Here is a 20,020-nt window from a genome sequence, read left to right as displayed (position 1 = left end):
CCCTACAAGACTAGAGAGCCCCGAACCGGGTACACTCTGCCATGAGCACCATGCCTGGGAGGTCTGGAGGTCAGCTCTCTTGGGCTTGCCTTCTTTTCAAATGGGAGCACGATGTGGAAACTCAGTCTGCCCAACAGAGACAAGTAGAGCTGGTCCGCTAGGTGTGCAGGTGTCAGGGGGAGGAGCAAAGAGCCTCCCTCCCCTCACTTGTCCCCAAGGCACCTCGCAGACCCCTATGGTACTTAAAATATGTCACGACCTTACTGAGTGTGAGAGCTGAGTTCCAGTCATCCTCTGTGGACCCCACAACCCAGGGCATGCAGTAGGTACTCAGTAAACGTGTGCTAGCTTTCATCGAGGCACATCATCCTAGACTCCGTATGATCTACTGTCCACTCGGAGACCAGGATGCATTTTAAAAAACACATATTTGATTATTTCACTGTCCCACTGAAAGGGCTTCCCATTCTAAACTCCCTCCTGCAGGTTCAGATAACCACTATCCATAGGGACGAATATCATTCCCATTTTACAGATAAAGAAACTGAGGCTCAGAGAGACAAAACTGTCAGATGTCCTGGACGCTCTGGCTCCAAACTCCAATGTCATCATGCGCCTTTTTCCTCACTGCCCAAGGGCTTCCTACTGCAGGGCCTTTGCATAGACACCGGGATGTCTTCCCACCCAACACCCATCCCATTTGGGTCACCTATGCTCATCCATCAGATTGCAGGTAAAATCTCTCTTGCTTGGTGGCGTCCTTCCTACCTCCCAGACAATGACAGTGTCCTTGTTTCTTGTTTTCACTATACCCTAACCCACTGCATGGGAGTGTTCCCAAGTATCATTTCACTGCCTACCTCTGGCTCTCAACCATGGCGGCACATTATAATCACTCAGGGGAGCTTCTGAAAAATACAGGTGCCTAAGACCCAGTGTTAACCAATTGAATCAAAATCTTTGACGGTGGGCCTTGACATCTCTAGTTCGTGAGAGCCCTCTAGGTGATTCTAATGTTCAGTCAGCACTGAGAACAGCACTTCAGGCTGGGCCCTGCTCCAAGAGGTCAAAGATCATGATTGTTTATTCCTACTGTCTCTCTCCAGCCCAGCACAATGCACCAGGCACACACAGCATGGTCAATAAATACTGTTTGAAAGAATGAATGAATGAGCATAATAAAAGCTCTGAGAAGGCCTGCAACTGAATAAAAAACTAATTTTGTTGAAACTTAAGTGTTTCCCAACCTTATTTGACCATGGGATTCCTTTATTCTGTGGAAAACCTATTACCATCTTAGGGGACATTTGTGAAACCCAGCAGGGGACACGCTGGCCTGGAGAAATCTCAGGGTTGGCTTCTCTAGCTCCATAAACTTGACCTGGGAGGAAACGATCATAAACCTGGTGCAAGGGAGGGAACTTGGAGATGGCTACCCACTCTCCCACCCCATGGCCTATCCCTGCTGGCTCCCCAAACCCAGGAGATGTATGGTCCTACTCCCTTGGGCTTGGGATAACAATAAAAATAATATTAATAACAACAACAACAACAGACACCATGGCTATGACCCTCAAGGGGCCGTGAGCTTTTTCTGCACTTCAAGAAACTGAGCTCAGAAAGCAGGAGTTCTGGCAGGTGCCCACGCTGACCCACATAGGGGCCAGCCTCTCTCCGCCATTGGGCCCTGGAAAGCCCTCCTGGCCCCCTGAGCTCACCAGCACGGAGTTTACTGGGCTCAGGGGGCCTCTAGAACTCAGGGAAGACTCAACCCACCAAGGGCTTTTTATAGCTTGCCTCCCTTCCCCGGGCCCCTCCTCAGTATCCAGCCGAGATTTCAGCCTAAATGGGAAACAATATTCCTTGGAGGACTGAGGCTGTTTCCAACTTAACCATTTCAGGGCTAGAATGTGAGGCAGCCCAGAGGAGAAGTGGATCCACCCAGATAGGATGCAATCATAATATGGTGCCACAAAGCATGGACTAAGGGGGAGCGGGGTGATGGGCTGGGGCCTGAATCTCAGCCTGCTGCTTCCTGGCTGTGTGACTTCAAGTAACTTACTTTCCTTCTCTGAGCTTCACTTTCCTCAACTGTAAAAATAGTGGTAAAAATAGTCCTGACCTCATCAGGCTAATGTGAGGGTGGTGCAGGGTAAGCACACCATACACGGTGGCCATTATTTTCCTGCTGCAGTCTCTGCCCCCAAAGACCTCACGGTTCACTTGAGGGCAGACAGCGATTCTGTCTTCAGAGGCTAGAGAAGCTCCAAGAGCCATGCTTATTATATGCCAGATGCTGTGTTTGTGCATTTTCATGCTCATTCGCTCATTCATCAACAACCCTGAGTTTTATTATCTGGATTTTATTGCGGGGAGGGGGGAAGAAACTGAGATCCAGGGGTGGAGTCGCTCACCAAAGGCACCACAGATGGGAAATGGCTAAGCTGGGATTTTGGCTGAGGGTCATCTGACTTAAGGCCAGTGCTCTTCCTTGTAGAACAGGCAGGGCTGATGCAAAACAGTCTTAATGGGACTGGCAGACACACTGTGACCTTGTCGTCAACCTTGGGCTCGCAGGGGACCCGGCATGGGATGTGAAGGCGGAGCTCAGCTGCCTGGTCCTGGGATGTATGTACAGCACAGGTGGAGAGTGTCACAACGTGAGAACACATCTCCATGGTGTGGACTCTCTTGGACTTCACTAGACAGTAATGCTAGCTCATGAGTGTTTTCTGAGATTTTTTTTCTATTTGTCTATTTGGCATCTGCTAATAAAAGCTGTGGCCTGTGCTTACTCCTTGCTTCTTTCTGCCTCCCGACTGACACTGGTGCTTCCCCCTGTGGCCCTTCCTGGGAAGGCGTGCCCCAATCTCTTGGGAAATGTAAGGAACCAAAATCTTCTCCCAGTGCCCTTAGCCTCTCTATGTCCTCACTCACTCACCTCTGTAAGTTAAAATCTGTGGGAACGATCATTGATGCAATGAGTCAAGTGGATCGCCTGTCCCACGGGCTTTGGGGATTACCCTAAAAGCAAGAGCAAGCTGCTGTATTGAGAAGTATATGCCATCACTGGGCAAAGCAGTTTCCAACCAGATCTCCTTTGCTTATCTCACAAGTAACCCCGAAAGGCAGGTATTATTCAATCGAGATTTGGTTTGCCCCAGACCATCTGAAGCCCAGAGCCTCCAGATGAAACGGAACCAGGAGAGGTCCTACCTACCTTTCAGGTGGACCGTTATCCGTGTTACTGCTGTGGCGCCTCTGCATTTTCCTTAAGACCTGAAAGTCAACGTATGGCATGAGCTAGAGTCTCTCAACATTCCCATTGCCGGTCGGATTGCCAAGGCAACTGGAAACAAGTATTATTACTCCTGCCTCACATCCCCAGAGTTCTCTGACATTCTGCAAACCCTGCTTGCATCCGTTAGGTCATCCAACTCTTAATTCAACATTCATTCCCTGGGAGGAAAGTGTTATCACCCCATTTTGCAGATGAGGATGTTGAGACCCAGAGGCGGAGGAAGAATTCCTCATGTGAGAGGCAGCAGTGAAATGTGGAGCAAGGAGATGCTGGAGGATGGGAGAATGAGACATGGCTTTGGAACTGATGCTGCTCCTAACATGGTGTTAGGAGCACCCTTGGACAAATCAGCAACCTCTCTGTGGCCTCAGATTCCCCATCTGTTAAATTGGGGGGTTGATGGTGTGTGACTGAAACCCAAAGCTACCTTCCAGCCCTCACATTTCATATGGTGATAATAAGGATGTGAATTCTCATGGAGACACATCACCTGGGTCACTGTGAGGAGCCACATGGACTTCAGAACTCCATGTTGATGATGCCTGAGGTGGGCCTTCAGGGCTCTGATGGGGTTGTGACCGCTAGAGTCCAGAGAAAGCAGGCCTCTCCCTCCACTTCCTCCAGAAGGATGCACAGGTCACCAGAGCTTACCAGACTCCAAACCCTGAAGGGAACAGAACACTTAAGGGAACAGTCTGTGGGATGGCTTGAACCTGAGAATGTCTTAGGGCATCATGGGTAGCTCTAAGCATATGGTTCTGTCTGCTCCCTATCTCTGGTTAGCTTCTCACTGATCCCTCTTTAGGACTCCTGAGGATATTATATTAACGAATTCTGTCCTATTGTCAAACTATGAGTCCTGATTGGGGAATACAGAAAATGTGTGTGAGGCCCTCTAATGGCTTCCCATTGCAACCAGAATAGAATCCAAACTCTGTTTATGGCCTACAGGTTCTGCCTGATGCAGCTTCACCTGTTTCCAATTTTATTTCCCTCTACTCTTCCTTTAACCCCTCCCCAACAGCCACACTGGACTTTTTGTTTCTCAAACAGGCCGGCTTGTCCCTGCCCTCAGGGCCTTTATACGCCAGTTCTCTGTTCCTTCAATGCTTTTCCTTCTGTCTAGCTCCCTCAGGTCAAAGGTCACCTCCTCCCAGAAGCCTTCTCCTCTCATCCTCCTGACTCACCATATGTTGCACTGTTTTATCTTCTTTAATAGAACTTATTCACTTATATGTTTGCTTATTTATGATCTGTCCCCCATTAGAATGTAAATGCCACAAAAGCAGGGATACTATGTCTGGCTCACCCCTGTACCTCAGCATCCAGAACTGTCTAGCACAGAGTTGCATTCAACAAACAAATATTCAAATGTTTATTCAATATTTATTACGGATCTCAGTTACCTTTTTGTATATCCCTTTCTCCCTCCCTGACTTTTCACCCTAGAAAAATAAAAGCCACAGACTTTCCATGAATAGGTTTAGCCTTTTTTTTTTTTTGTATCAGGACCAAAGATGGTATCTTTTAGTCGAGGACATCATAATCAGTTGTTGAATGATTTCCTAAACCTGACCACCTTCTTCAAAGGACAGCATTGGTGTTACTAGGGCCACTGATTAGAGACAATTCACTGGCTAACCCTCTCTTCTCTTTTGGAAAATCAGCTAAGAAACGGGTCAGTAGCACTATCTTCACATATGAAGGAAAGCTCCTTATGTAAATATTTTTCAACAACATGCAATGTCACCTCAATGGCCCCTCCCAGTGATTCCCCATCACTTGCAAATCCTTGGGGAAAATAAAATACAGCATCCCCAAAATTCAATTCCCAAATTTGACACAGCCTCCTAAATCACATGCCCAAGATTCTACTTTCAGATGCTCGCTTTCAGGGGGCTTCAGATTCACTCTTGGAAGCAGGCCATACATAATTATTCCAATATTGAATTCTGGAATAAAATTTTGCACGTGGGATGCATCTGAACGACTGAATGAAACGCCTCTTAACCCTCTGCTCCATTCATTGTACTATATCCCTCTGAAGACTTTTCAATGCACGCTTTGTTTTAAGTTGCGCCCCCAGGCCGTTACAGGAATGCACCGAAATGCACGCGAGAGCATCTCCTGCGTTCCACGCACTGGAAGCCGGCAGGTGCACTTGAGGAACAAAGCCACGAGCATCTCTCATTCCTGCAACCAACGTTCAGCACAAGACGCCCCAGGACTGCAAGGACAGGAGACTACACGGACTGTCCCCGGAGAAAAAAAACGCATTCTCTTTTTACCTGCCCAGACAATTCAGCAATCACAGCAGCATCATTCACATCCTTCCAAGCCAATCACACTCTAGGCTCGGGGAGCACGTGACTTCCGAGTGCTTCCGGCCTCTCGTCGGGTTCTCTCAGGCGGCCTTAGCCGGGCGCTAAGACCGCGGCGCTGCTACTCCTGCGGTGCGCACGCGATTGCCCGCCCCCTTTTCGGGATTCAGCCAATAGGAGGCCGCCGCTTCTCAGGGACCAATGGGGAGGAGCCGAGCGAGGCCAGTGGGCGACGCGAGCGGAGCGGAGGCGGGGCGGGGAGCGGGGTCACGTGGGGCGGCGCGGGGTGGCTGCCGGGAGCTGGCTGGGCCGGAGGCCGCGGGGCCGGCGCCCGCCGCGAGGAATGGGGCTGCCGGCCGCGTAGGGGCCATGCCGCCCGGGCCCCGGGCTTTCCCCACTCCGCGCCCCGGCCGCCGCGCCCCGCGTCCGCCCCGGCATGGTGAACCTAGCGGCCATGGTGTGGCGCCGGCTCCTCCGGAAGAGGTGGGTGCTCGCCCTGGTCTTCGGGCTCTCGCTCGTCTACTTCCTCAGCAGCACCTTCAAGCAGGTCAGTGGCTGCCCGCCGCCCTCCCGCCTTTGCTCTCCCGGCCGCCTGGCTTCCCCCTGGGGTAGGGGGAGCCACCCGTGCAGCCGCGCTGCCAGTGTGTCCGAGGGTCCGGTGCGCCGGGACCGAGGACGGGCGAAGGGACCTGCTCATTTCGTTGGTGCCAGGGCGAAAAGGCGCTGCTAGGCCAGGGGCACAGGTGAAACTCGAACCCAGGTCTGTGGGCCCCTGACTGTGATTATTACCCTTACTGCTGTCTGTGTGCCTTCTACCTGCCGGGTCCAGGGCTTAGAGGGGGCGTGCGTTTCTTGCTTCTTCCTCCCGGCGGTCCTGGGGGATGGGTGTCCCCAGATTGCAGCGGGGGAAACTGAAACTCAGAGAGGCGGAGGTGGTAAGTAGCCAAGCTGCGAGGCCAGCGCTGGCGTACCTGGCCTGCGTTTCCTTTGGGGGCTCAGTGGTCCACCTGGGAGACTCAGCAGGACCCATGAGGTACGCTTTCTGTGCATAACTTGTTTGGATGGAATTTCCTTCTCACATCCCATCCCCTTCGTTTTTCTTCTGTGTGATAATTTCTGGGAGAAAATGGCAGGGTGGTTTGGTGGGAAATGCGACCAAAGCATTGGACGTGTATGAGTCCGGTTTGAGCGTTTGGGTTTTTAGAAAGGGTGAGCGCATACCTCGGAGTGTATCAGGTACAATACCGGTTTATGCTGTTCCTCTGATGTCTGGTTGCTCTGATGCTCTCAAGAGTCAAGCTCGTAAATAAAATATATTAATGAATATAAAATACACTATGTGGTCACCCTAGTTTAATAGGATCGGTGGGGGAGCTGCGTAAAGGGAACATAGGGAACTGTATCCCACCTCTTACCTTGGGCAAACAGAGAGGCTGAGTAGTGTTGTGAGCCTCTTTATTGACTGGGGTGTGTTGGTGACATTCAAGAACAAAGTGCTTCTGGGACTTGTGTTTTCTGCAACCTCACAGACACCTTCTTGTGGTCACGTGCTTTTCCTTCTCTGTCTGGCAGACCTCTGAGTGTTGCAGTGAGCCAGGACTCAGTCTCTGCATTCTTCCCTACCTGACCCAGGTAATCTCTGGGACCATTGTTTATTTCCAGCTGTATGCTCTTGATACCCAAATTTGTAACTAGCCTAGACCTATCCAGAAAACTCCCCAATTCTTTTTTTTTTTTTTCATATTGAGCATTTATTATTTTTTTAATTTTTTTATTCGTATGTTAATCCCCATACATTACATCATTAGTTTTAGATGTAGTGTTCCATGATTCATTGTTTGTACATAACACCCAATGCTCCATGCAGAATGTGCCCTCTTTAATACCCATCACCAGGCTAACCCATCCTCCCACCCCCCTCCCCTCTAGAACCCTCAGTTTGTTTTTCAGAGTCCATCATCTCTCATGGTTTGTCTCCCCCTCCAATTTCCCCCCCTTCATTCTTCCCCTCCTGCTATCTTCTTTTTTTTTTTTCTTAACATATATTGCATTATTTGTTTCAGAGGTACAGATCTGTGATTCAACAGTCTTGCACAATTCACAGCGCTCACCATAGCACCTAACCTCCCCAATGTCTATCACCCAGCCACCCCATCCCTCCCACCCCACCCCCCACTCCAGCAACCCTCAGTTTGTTTCCTGCGATTAAGAATTCCTCCTATCAGTGAGGTCATATGATACATGTCTTTCTCTGTTTGACTTATTTCGCTCAACATAATACCCTCCAGTTCCATCCACGTCGTTGCAAATGGCAAGATCTCATTCCTTTTGATGGCTGCATAATATTCCATTGTATATATATATACCACCTCTTCTTTATCCATTCATCTGTCGATGGACATCTTGGCTCTTTCCACAGTTTGGCTATTGTGGACATTGCTGCCATAAATAAACATCAGGGTGCACGTACCCTTTCGGATCCCTACTTTTGTATCTTTGGGGTAAATACCCAGTAGTGCAATTGCTGGATCATATGGTAGCTCTATTTTCAACTTTTTGAGGACCCTCCATACTGTTTTCCAGAGTGGCTGCACCAGCTTGCATTCCCACCAACAGTGGAGGAGGGTTCCCCTTTCTCCGCATCCCCGCCAACATCTGTCATTTCCTGACTTGTTAATTTTAGCCATTCTGACTGGTGTGAGGTGGTATCTCATTGAGGTTTTGATTTGGATTTCCCTGATGCTGAGCGATATTGAGCACTTTTTCATGTGTCTGTTGGCCATTTGGATGTCTTCTTTGGAAAAATGTCTGTTCATGTCTTCTGCCCATTTCTTGATTGGATTCTTTGTTCTTTGGGTGTTGAGTTTGATGAGTTCTTTATAGATTTTGGATACTAGCCCTTTATCTGACATGTCATTTGCAAATATCTTCTCCCATTCTGTTGGTTGTCTTTTGGTTTTGTTGACTGTTTCCTTTGCTTTGCAAAAGCTTTTTATCTTGATGAAGTCCCAATAGTTCATTTTTGCCCTTGTTTCCCTTGCCTTTGGCGATGTTTCTAGGAAGAAGTTGCTTTGGCTGAGGTCGAAGAGGTTGCTACCTGTGTTCTCCTTTAGGATTTTGATGGACTCCTGTCTCACATTGAGGTCTTTCACCCATTTTGAGTCTATTTTTGTGCATGGTGTAAGGAAATGGTCCAGTTTAATTCTTCTGCATGTGGCTGTCCAATTTTCCCAACACCATTTGTTGAAGAGACTGTCTTTTTTCCATTGGACATCATTTCCTGCTTTGTCGAAGATTAGTTGACCATAGAGTTGAGGGTCCATTTCTGGGCTCTCTATTCTGTTCCATTGATCTATGTGTCTGTTTTTGTGCCAGTACCATGCTGTCTTGATGATGACAGCTTTGTGATAGAGCTTGAAGTCCGGAATTGTGATGCCGCCGGCTTTGCTTTTCTTTTTCAACATTCCTCTGGCTATGCGGGGTCTTTTCTGGTTCCATACAAATTTTAGGATTATTTGTTCCATTTCTTTGAAAAAAGTGGATGGTATTTTGATGGGGAGAAAACTCCCCGATTCTTTTATCTGGTTGGTTACTTGCCATCTTTTTGAATGTGTCATAGGATTTTCATTCTTGGCCAAAACAGAACTCTTGATTCTCCACCATCAACACTTCCTCTTCAGTCTTCCCGGGCTCACCAAGTGGCATTACTGTTCACCAGGTAGTCAAGCCACAGATACTTGCTTTTCTCTCTCCAAAACATTGCCCCTGCCTCCACAGTGTATCCTGATTTTGTTTCTTTCTCCTGATTGTCACTGGTGCCACTCTAGGTCAAGCTACCTTGTCTGGACTGCTGCAGTAGCCCACCAGCAGGTTTCTGCTTCCTTTCTTTTCTTTTTCTTTTTTTTTTTTTTAAAGACTTATTTGAGAGAGAGAGGAAGAACAGAGGGAGAGAGAGAATCTGAAGCAGACTCCGTGCGGAGCATGGAGCCCAAGGCGGGTTCGATCCCATGACCCTGAGATCATGACCTGAGCCGATACCAAGAGTCCGATCCTCAACCAACTGAGCTACCCAGGTGCCCCAGGTCTCTGCTTCCTTTCTTGTCCAACAGTCTCTTCTCTACCTATCAGTAATAGGGGTGATAATCTGGAAGAAAAAAAAAATCACAATTCTCCCCTAGGTATAATTCTTCTTTGGCTTTCTGTTGCACTCAGATAAAACTCCAGACTCCATTCCAGGATCGTTGCATGGTGAGTCTTTTTTATCCCTTGAGGCCAGGCTAACCGTTACTGCCTCAGGCTACACTGGGTGATACAATCTAAATTAAGGTTCCTTGCCCATAGACCTGTTTTATTTTCTTTGTAGTAGGAATCACTGACTGAACATTTCTTGCTCATAAACTTGTTTATGTCTTTCCTCTCTCTCCCTTCTAGACGGTAATTTTCTTGAGAACAGGAACCTTGTCTGTATTATTCATAGAATCTCACCCCCTTGAATACTGCCAGGCACTTAATGGACACTCAAGTATGGTTTGAACAAACACGTGAGTCGTGAGTCTTTTTAATTGGGATGACTTTTCCTTTCTTCTCCAACTACCTTTTTTTTTTTTTTTTAAAGATTTTATTTATCTGAGAGAGAGAATGGGAGAGAGAGAGAGCATGAGAGCGGGGGAGAGTCAGAGGGAGAAGCAGACTCCCCTCTGAGCAGGGAGCCTGATGTGGGACTCGATCCCGGGACTCCAGGATCATGACCTGAGCCGAAGGCAGTTGCTTAACCAACTGAGCCACCCAGGTGCCCCCAACTACCTTTTTATGTCTTGACTCAGATGCTGTCTACTCTGTGACCTTCCCTACAACCATCTTTTAAGTACTATCGTGCACCTTGTGTATTTATTTTTAAATTACAGTGTGTCTTTTTTAGAAACTGGTGATCTATGACCATGATTGGGGAGGGATGATTGTGATTTGCCTAAAACTGTTGGCAAATTTCTCTGGGTCTGATCCTTCACACAGCCCAGTAAACACTAAGAAACACTTCAGCTGTAACCTCTCTATCCCTGCCCATCAACTCCTGGCAACCACTAGTCAACTTTCTGTCTCTGTGGATTTGCTGTTTTGGACATTTCATATAAAGGAATCCTACAACATGTACTCTTCTTTCAGATCAGTTCTTTGTAGCATATAGTAGTGCTTCATTTTTTTTTTTAAAGATTTTATTCATTTATTTGAGAGAGAGTGTGTGTGTGTGTAAGAGAGCACAAGTGGTGGAGAGGGAGAAGCAGGCTGCCCATTGAGCAGGGAGCCCCATGTGGGACTCAATCCCAGGACCCTGGGATCATGACCTGAGCTGAAGGCAGACGCTTGACGACTGGACCACCCAGGCGCCCTGTATTAGTACTTCATTTTTATGTGTGGATAATATTCCATTGTATCCATCTCCTGCATTTTGTTTTCTTTTCATCAGTTGGTGGATGCTTGGCTTGTTTTCATTTTCTGGTTATTATAAATAATGTTGCTGTGAACATTGGTGTACAGGGTTTTATTTGGAAATATGTTTTCATTTCTCTTGGGTATGGTCCTAGGAGTGGAATTGATGGGTCACATGGTTTAACTTTTTGAGGAACTGCCAGACTGTTTTCCAAAGTGCCTGCACCATTTGCAATGAACTTTTAAGAAACTACACTTGTCAAGTTTTGATGTAGTACCAAAGAAGATTATCCATAATTATTTGAAAAAGCCATTAAAATATCCCTTCCATTTCCAAATACACATCTTTGTGAGGTAGATTTTCTTCACATGCTTCAACCCAAACAACATATTGCAACAGATTAACCGCAGAGGGAGATAGGAGAATCCTGCTGTCTTCCATTCAGCCAGACATTAAAAAGATCTGTGGAAATCTAAAAGCATTTTCTCACCAAGTTTATTTTTTTGTTTTGAAGAACGTTTTTTTTCACAGACAAAAAAAAACAAACAAACCCTGTTAACATATAATAGGTTCATTTTATTTTTAGTTGAATGGATAATTTATTTAAAGTAAGTATTTTAAGAATTTATTTTTTAATTTCCAGTATGATTCTCATAAACCCACATGTGGAGATTCTCTGTAAGGGTCTTTGGGAGCCACAACTCGGAGCCCATTCTGGCTGATGCTGTGCTCTGTGCATTTGAGTTTGCCCCTCTTGCTCTGCTCCCTGCTGCAGTTCTGGTCTTCCGCCATTCCTGAGCTGTGCGACTTGAGGCCAGTTTGCCTCGTTTTGCCTACCCTCAGTTTCTTCATCTGTGAGACGGAGATATGGTATGGAATATATGGGGCTGGGATGTGTGTGTTGGGATTGCATTGAGAAGAGACGGTGAAAAGTTGTAAAGCTCAGTATGGTCCCATGCTCTGCTTCAGCGAAAGAAACAACTCCGTGGAGCACAACTCGTGGAGCAGATGGAGCTGCTGTTCGCCTGGAAGCGAGCTGATTATCCTCTGTTGCTTTGAATTCCTCTTTTCTTTGGTTTTCATGTTAATTAATGCTTTGGGGGATAGTTTAAATTGTAGAGATGGGAGTGCAGGAGAAATTAATGACAATGGTGGGGATGCCATTGGGGAAGAGGATTGGGTGCCAAGTACTTGGGCACATTTACTTAAATGTTTAGTGAACCACAGCCCTGCGCTAGGTGCGGTCTGCTAGGTGGTGGAGTACAAGGGGTGGGGGCTCACTCCAAGAGCCCATATTCTGCCAGGGAATTAAGGGGGCAGAAATGGCAAGTGACCAAAATCATTTCAGATGTTGATTTACCATACGAAGGAAACAAAACAAGTTGTGGCGACAGAGCAGCAAGGTGGGCCTAATTCTGTGGGCATTTGAGCTGAGACGGAAGAAATCCCAGTCATGGAGTCAGAGGGTCCTTCGAGGTCCTCTCATGTAAATAAACGTTCTCCTGTCCAAGTGGAGCAGTTCTTGAAAGTCTTGGCGTAACTCCTTGAAAATATATTAACATCTTTAGCTTTCAAGTAACTATGTAAATTGCAGTAGACTAAGTATATAAGTTAGATACTTCTGAAGTGTAGCAAATCGTAAGAGAGTTGCTAATCGATTGTTGTTGTTGTTGTTGTTACTGATCACCAAGGTATGTATATTTTTCAGAAAGTTTGTCAAGTACTGCCCAGGGTAGAGGAGAACAGTGACTCCTAATTTCACCAACCATGGACATTTATCTCATTTGACCCTTATGGTAACCCCTGAAAAATAGGGTGGTTATTGAAATACTCCTTTTAAAATCAGGCTAAGTAACATGTATTAGTAATAAAAACATTACTGTAGCTCCTTATAATTTATGAAGAAAGGTCTCCTGTTTTTTGCTTGTTTTTGTTTGTAGGGCGTGTGGACGTCTGTTGTGGTTGATTGCACTGATTTCTGTGCACACTCTTTATCGACTGCTCTGGGGCACTTTGAGAATAGAGAGCCTGACTGCCTTTGTCTGTATATCCTTAATGCATTGTAAGGACTTGATACCTTTGTGGGGGGAAACACACATGCGTGCGCACACACACATACGCATGCACGTGTATATATAAAAAGCCTAGAATTGAGACAACCTAATAGGGTAGGTCAGTTTGGAAAGGGTTTAAAACTATGGAAGGAATCCCCTCAGTGCCCCTTCACTACACCATTGGCGAGACTGGACCGTCACAAAAGCAAATGTGTGCTAATTCATTACATTTGCCACTATGTCTTACACTAGCTTTTGTACCGTCTTTTTTGATTGTACAACTCTTACCCAATCCTTTTGGCAGGGTCTTGATTATTCATGTTTGAAAACTTGAAAAAAAGTTCAAGCGCTAGAAGAATTGCCTTCCTGTTGACGGGGAGCATAGTTATGTGGAAGAGGTCCTTCCGGGATGCACTTGTCTGTGAACTCTTGTTTTCTTTTGGGAAGAATAACAGGATAGTTTGAGAGTAGTGTTAGGAGAACTTTTAACCTTGTTGTGAGATCCAGTGTACTTTGACCAGCCACTTACTAGTCTTTATGGCTATTAATTTATCTAGGGCAGCATTTGAAGCTCAGTTTCGTTTGCACATAGCTTGATTATGCAGTTAACTGATACAGTCCCAGAAGAGCGGAGGAGTATGAATTTACAGGTAGTTAAGCAGTGTGCACCTAAGTGATTTTTCCCATATTCCCAAGGCTTCTACACTTAGCCCCTCTTCTTGCACCAGCCAAGGAATACAGCTGTTGTTTTTGTATAACCCATCCTGTTGCTACTGGTGCCAGTTCTTGCCTATAAGTGAAACAAAAGGGAAGGGCAGAGTAGAAATTAAAGTCGTTAAGTATAACTGTTTTACACTTAATAAATTAAAGAACACACTCCAGTACTGGTGCGGTGGTGGTGAAATTGTGAACGTAAATGCTGGTAATACTACAAACCGCATATATAACTTCGGGGAAGTTATTTGGCACTATATAGCAGGGACTGTTCCTAGTAATTATTACTATGAGTCATTCAAGAGAATAAACAAACCTCTGTTTTTACTGCAGTGCTGTCTGTGATAACAAAAACATGGGATGGGTCAAATGTTCTGTGGAGGGTGGTTTAATGAATTACGGCACATCAACATGATAGATTATTATACAGCCTTGAAAATGTTGTTATCAAGATAAGGTGGGTACTTATATGGTTTACCATCCGATTAGTGTCAAGAAGAGCTGAACGCAGGGCCTCCTAATTTGTAGTCTAAATGCTGGGGTCGAAGGTTAGAAGTTAATATATAAAAATTGATAAAGCTTTATTTAAGCAATGGGACTGTGGGCAATTTTTGTCTTTAAGGTCGGTAATCATGCTTTTTTTTTTTCAATAAAATTCTTATTTTGGGAGAATTACAGATTTAAAGAAAAGTTTCAAGGATAGTTCAGAGTTTGCGTAGGTCCCTCAGTGTCTTCTCTTGTTAATGGTAATCATATTTTTATTATTTTAAATTAAAAATGAAAATATTCCAAAGATGACAAAAGATGTTAATAATCCCCTCTATCCCTTCCATGTTAATAGTCTGTAGCATATCTTTCCATACTTTTATCTCAGTTCTTACAAACCTGTATGTGTATGTTATTATAATTGTTATCATAATGTGTGATGTAATATGCATATTCTTTTGTAACTTGCTTTATTCACTTAATATATTGTGGACATCCAGTGGTCTAACACAGTGACTGTGTGTTAAAATCATTCAGATGCTTTAACAATATTGATTCCCAGGTCCCATCCACAGAGATTTTTACTCAGTCTGAAGTTGGGCTCAGAAATCAGAGTTTGTTTTAAAGTCCTACGTAATTTATTAATGTGCAAGCCAGGTTTGAGAACTACTCGAGATAAATACGTATCATTCACATCTGGGATTTTTGTAATAGCCATAGCTATACCATTGTTGTTCAATCATTTCTCTGTTGGGTTTCTAGGTTTTTCCTACCATATAAATAGTGCTGTAGTAAACATCCTGGTACATCCTTACATATTGGTACTTTCTATAGAAAAAACTCAAAAGTGTGTTTGCTGTGTCAAAGTAGATGTGGATATGTATATTTTAGATATTAGTAGCTCTTCCCAAGTTGGTTTCCTAAAGAAATCTCAGTAACTATGAAGATCTGTTTCATTGTTTTAAAGTATATATCCTTTGCCATCAAACTTTGAAGGTTAGTCCCTTTTGCTGGTGACACGTGACAGGTCATTCTTAATGGTAAAAGCCACAAAATCTATTAAAAAGGTAGAATGTTTAAAGTATATAAAAAGCCTTTGGGAGGGAGTCTTGTATAATTGTTTTGTTTTCCAACAGCAGGTTGAAGGATTCACAAGACAGCTGTCGCATGCTTGTCTTGTTTTGTGGTACTTAGGCACCTTCCCCTTAGTTCCTTTAATAGTATAGGAAAAGCAGTTTTGAAAGCTGCAGCTTGGAGGCTAGGAGAAAAGGCATAAGTGCTTGCCTCTAGAACAGCGTGGCCTTTGGATGTGTAGGTAAGGGCTGGCTGGAAGGATGTCTTATGAAAAGAAAGGTATGTTGTAAGAGTTACATAATCACTGTCTTTTCATAGGAGAAATTTGCAAGTTGACATGCTTCTTTTTTCCCCTAAAACCAACCTCCCACTTCAGTATTTCCCCTAAGTTTAACCACTGAAGTACTCATGATGGCAAATGAAAAGGACCTTGTGCTCCAGATAAGTCCAGGTATTGTCTGAAATGACAGTGGCGCAATTCCTTTGAAGTTTCCTCTTATATTTTAAAGGTGCATTCAAATTTTACATTATATTTGGCAATGTGTGTGTTTCATTGTAAAAAAAAATGTTTTAAAGGTTTTATTTATTTATTTGACAGAGAGTGAGAGACAGAGAGGGAACACAAGCAGGAGGAGTGGGAGAGGGAGAAGCAGGCTTCATGCCGAGCAGGGAGCCTGATGCGGGGCTTGATCCCAGGGCCCTGGGATCATATTCTGAGCTGAAGGCAGATGCTTAACGACTGAGCCACCCAGGGGCCCCTATTATAAAAAAATGTTTAAATGATTTACCATCAGAAAGAGAAAGTTTAAAACTTTTCCCCTCCCAAGTTTTGCAATAAATTAACACTTAACACATTTACAACAGGCATGTAATCCGAAGGCCAGTAATATAAGTATGCCAGTTTTGAAGCATAGCCTTAATTTATTATTTTTCTACAGGTTTATTTTGCGTCTTCTATTATGGCTTTGGTTCAGTCTTGGCTCATATGACCGATCCCGTCCTGCAAGCTTTCTTATATTGTTTCTGTCCTGTTACATAGAAACAATACTTTAACCTTCCCATTGGTGGTCTCTTTATAGGAGGAAAGGGCAGTGAGAGATCGGAATCTCCTCCAGGTTCAAGACCACGACCAGCCCATTCCGTGGAAAGTGCAGTTTCACCTGGGGAACAGCAGTCGGCCTGGCAACCAGTGCCGGAACTCCATTCAAGGGAAGCACCTCATCACGGATGAGCTAGGTAGGGCTGGCTCCCTTCTGCAGCCAGCGAAGGGCTACGGTATGAGTCCGTTGCTGTGGTTTTATACAGTGCCATTTCCAGCATTTCTCACATCTCTGTCTTTCATACCTTACTTGTCATTCTAGGTTCCCCTCGCTGTCAGAGAAGTTTGGTCTGATAATTCTGTCTCCAAAGCTCCTTGTGCCTGTAATGCACGGTTTCAGCATTTGATCATGTGCCCTCTAGGCTACTTCCTACCCATCTCTTCCTGGCCCCCGGATGTTCAGATCTTGCCCATGTTGTCTTCTCATCTTAGTGATAAAGTCTACAGGGTAGCCAGTGTTCCTCCTTGGTGACCTGCATAATATCCACACAGTTCTGGCACTTAGGAAATGTGCTTGTTGACTGACTGACTAGGTGATCTCACATGAATGATAAACATTCATTTTTCTTCTTATTATATATTGATTTATTTTTTTAAAGATTTTATTTATTTGAGAGAGAGTGCACAAGCAGAGGGAGGGGGAGAGTGAGAAGCAGACTCCTCACTGAGCAGAGAGCCTTGATGTGGGGCTCGATCCCAGGACCTTGGGATCATGACCCGATCCGAAGGGAGATGCTTAATTGACTGAGCCACCCAGGTGCCCTATTTACTTATTTTAGAGAGAGAGCACATGTATATGCATGAGCAGGGGGAGGGGCAGAGGGAGAGGGAGAGAAGCAGACTCCCCACTGAGCCTGGAGCTCAACGTGGGGCTTGATCCCACGACCCTGAGATCATGACCTGAGCCGAAATCAAGAGTCGGACGCTTAACTGACTGAGCCACCCAGGCGCCTGAATGATAAACACATTTAAAATGTGTTACTTACCAGTGAAAACAGCAGCCTGTTTGTCTGACAGCTTTCTCCCAGAGTTTTGTTGCCTCCTCTTAGTCTGTAAGAAAGGCAATTCCTGTGCTGTTGAGGTGGTTGGATTAGCTGATTGAGGTCTCACCACTTGAAGGCTGGCCCTGTCTTCCCAAAGAGGGACTCCCACTAATGCACAGTTGAGCTCTTAATTATGTGCTGGGCACGGGGCTAAAACCTCTCCTTGAGTATCTTGCTGATTTGTGTAATAGTCTTACAGCGTAGGTATTGCTCTGGTCACTTTATAGGTGAAGGCAGGCACCAAGAGGCTAAAGAACTTGCCTACGATGGCAAGAATTCTTTTATAAACCATGATCAGTGTACCATTATCACACCAAAAGAGTAACACTTTCCCTTAAAGTCCACTATCCAGTTTTCAGAGTTTCCTGATAGTTTTGCAGATTGTTTTTACTTTTTTTAGTTGGTGATTTGCAAATAATCCGGTTGGTTTGTTTGCAGGAGTAAATTTTGCTCTGTTTCAAAGAGTCTCGGCACAAATGGACTGTGAGTGTGGCAGTGCTGGAATCGACACAGGGCAGCCTTGAATTAGAGTATTGATACCCAATGACTGAGCAAAATGCAGATGTGCTGTCATTCAAGTGAAGCAAGAGTGCATTTATTGTTCTTTTCAAAAAGAAGTTTGCATTCCCAGCAAAAAAACAAAAACAAAAAACAGCTTTCCCCAGAAGCATCAGATCAGATGAGATTACTTGGAATTGAGGGAAGGGATCAGAGGAAAAACACCCACCTAAGGTAGAAGAACTGGAAAATTTTGCACAAGAATGGGGTTCCAAGCCAGTAGCGATGCCAATGTCAAACTCTGTCTTTAAGATTGTATTGAAAAAGCAAATAATATTGCAAATAGCCTCTTGTTTTTTGTTTAAAGATTTTATTTATTTATTTGACAGAGAGAGAGACAGCTAGAGAGGGAACACAAGCAGGGGAAGTGGGAGAGGGAGAAGCAGGCTTCCTGCTGAGCAGGAAGCCCGATGCGGGGCTCAATCCCAGGACCCCGGGATCATGACCTGAGCCGAAGGCAGACGCTTAACGACTGAGCCACCCAGGCGCCCCTTGTTTTGCTTTTTAAACAAAGTTTGGCAAAGGAAAATTTACTTCCATAAGATGAAATAGCTGGTCAGTGGGCAGACCTAGGGCCAGGACTGAACTTGGGAGTTCCGTCCTTTTTTTCTTAGAGACTGTTGTGTTTCTATGACACCCAGTGAGAAAACATGAAATCTTACGCCTTGACTTTAATAGTTAATATTAGGTTACGAGTGATAGTCATTTTCTTTTGCTGTAGCTAACACAAGAATAATTTTCCTCTGATTAATTCAAGTGAGACAAAGACTCTCAGACTTCTTAAAAAGTTCCAAGAATCGATTAATAAAAATTGCAGATCCATAGTTTGTATTGTACCTCCATGAACGTGAGAAGAAACAATTTCATAAAGAAAACTTGCAGGAATTTATACTTTTCAGCAAGCAGATGCTACCACGAATATTGCCAGGGTAACACTTACTAAAGACAACCAATTAGTATGACAGATTTTTTCAACGTTAGAAGTTAATACCCTAGTCAGTCGCGACACACTCTGAGGTGGTGATCTTACTGGACTCCTTGTTGGCAACAACATTGGCGCGAGTAGATTTACAATGCAGAAGAAGAAATCTTGAGCCCTCTTTCAGTTGGAAATCAGAAAGCCCTGTGGTTTCAAGGCTAAGTACTGGCAGTTAGCACTGGGGAGTGAAAGGTGGGGGGGGGGTGAAAGGTGGCCAGTGCGGCTGACACCTACCATTCGGAAGAGAGAAAGGGGCAGAAAGATAATTGCAACAAGCGGAGTTTAGGCTACATTATATTTTACGTATTCCTGACAGAGAGGTGATAAGATTGCAGCATAGTTATCATTTTTGACCGAATTTTGAAAAACATGCTGGCTTCTTTGGGTTTTTGTTGGTTTGTTTATAATCCCTGTGAAGAAAATGAGTAAGAATAGTTACAAAGAACCCCAGAAACATATATTATAGCATTTGAGGCGTCGTCTCTTAATTTGGAAGACCGAATGTAGTTAAAAAAAAAACAACACAAAGCACTCAGTTCTTAGGTAACTGGGGTTTGGTTCTTTCCAGGCCCCGGTTTTCCAGGTGTTAAGAGAGGGCCCTCTGCGTCTCTTCCCTTGTTATTTTACTGGTGCCTCCTGCTTTTGCGCAGACTTTGTTTTCCAGAGTAGTTTCTGAAAACAACCTTATACTTCACTAAATCTCATTCTCTGAGGATTAAGAAGCTGGGGCATTTGGAATGGAATGATGCTGGCAACAACTGCTCTGCACCTGTGGGCCTGGGGTAGGGACCTGTGGGCCGGTAGGGACCTGTGGGCCAGTAGGGACCTGTGGGCCGGGGTAGGGACCTGTGGGCCAGTAGGGACCTGTGGGCTGGGGTAGGGACTTGTGGGCCTGTGCGTGCACCTGGGAGTTTCCCAAGAGCCATGTGGTGTCCCTTGTGCACTTATTCTTACATTTTTCTGTCC

The 20,020-nt window shown here is 45.0% G+C and overlaps 2 protein-coding genes across 14 annotated transcripts in view; one reads left to right on the top strand and one right to left on the bottom strand.

The window, feature by feature from the left end:
* RNFT2 (ring finger protein, transmembrane 2) overlaps positions 1 to 5,686 on the bottom strand; it is a 67,324-nt gene extending 61,638 nt beyond the window's left edge. Inside the window, exons 1-3 of the mRNA XM_035017084.1 lie at positions 5,590 to 5,686; positions 3,792 to 3,965; positions 3,221 to 3,279 (exon numbers count right to left, since the gene is read on the bottom strand). Coding sequence (XP_034872975.1) covers positions 3,221 to 3,279; positions 3,792 to 3,815 — 83 coding nt within the window. The 5' untranslated portion in view covers positions 3,816 to 3,965; positions 5,590 to 5,686. The remainder of the gene's footprint in view (positions 1 to 3,220; positions 3,280 to 3,791; positions 3,966 to 5,589) is intronic.
* A 222-nt stretch (positions 5,687 to 5,908) lies between these two features.
* The window catches only part of SPRING1 (SREBF pathway regulator in golgi 1), a 189,014-nt gene continuing 174,902 nt past the window's right edge, over positions 5,909 to 20,020 (top strand). For 5 of the 13 annotated variants that reach the window (XR_004681422.1, XM_035017080.1, XM_035017078.1 and 2 more), the window contains exons 1-3: positions 5,965 to 6,169; positions 7,195 to 7,254; positions 16,455 to 16,650. Coding sequence is in view for 12 of the 13 variants with exons in the window: in XM_035017080.1 (XP_034872971.1) it covers positions 6,059 to 6,169; positions 7,195 to 7,254; positions 16,455 to 16,650 (367 nt within the window). In the remaining variant the exon portion in view is untranslated. Of the gene's footprint in view, positions 6,170 to 7,194; positions 7,255 to 16,454; positions 16,651 to 20,020 lie in introns of all 13 variants that reach the window. The other 8 variants (XM_035017079.1, XM_035017072.1, XM_035017081.1 and 5 more) reach the window with 6 other exon arrangements.

This window comes from Mirounga leonina, unplaced genomic scaffold (assembly GCF_011800145.1).
Source record: "Mirounga leonina isolate KUSES-001 unplaced genomic scaffold, KU_Mleo_1.0 Mir_171, whole genome shotgun sequence".
In the NCBI taxonomy this organism is placed as follows: domain Eukaryota; kingdom Metazoa; phylum Chordata; class Mammalia; order Carnivora; family Phocidae; genus Mirounga; species Mirounga leonina.
The sequence above is the reverse complement of the archived record's forward strand: the minus strand, read 5'-3'. Positions and strand labels throughout refer to the sequence as shown.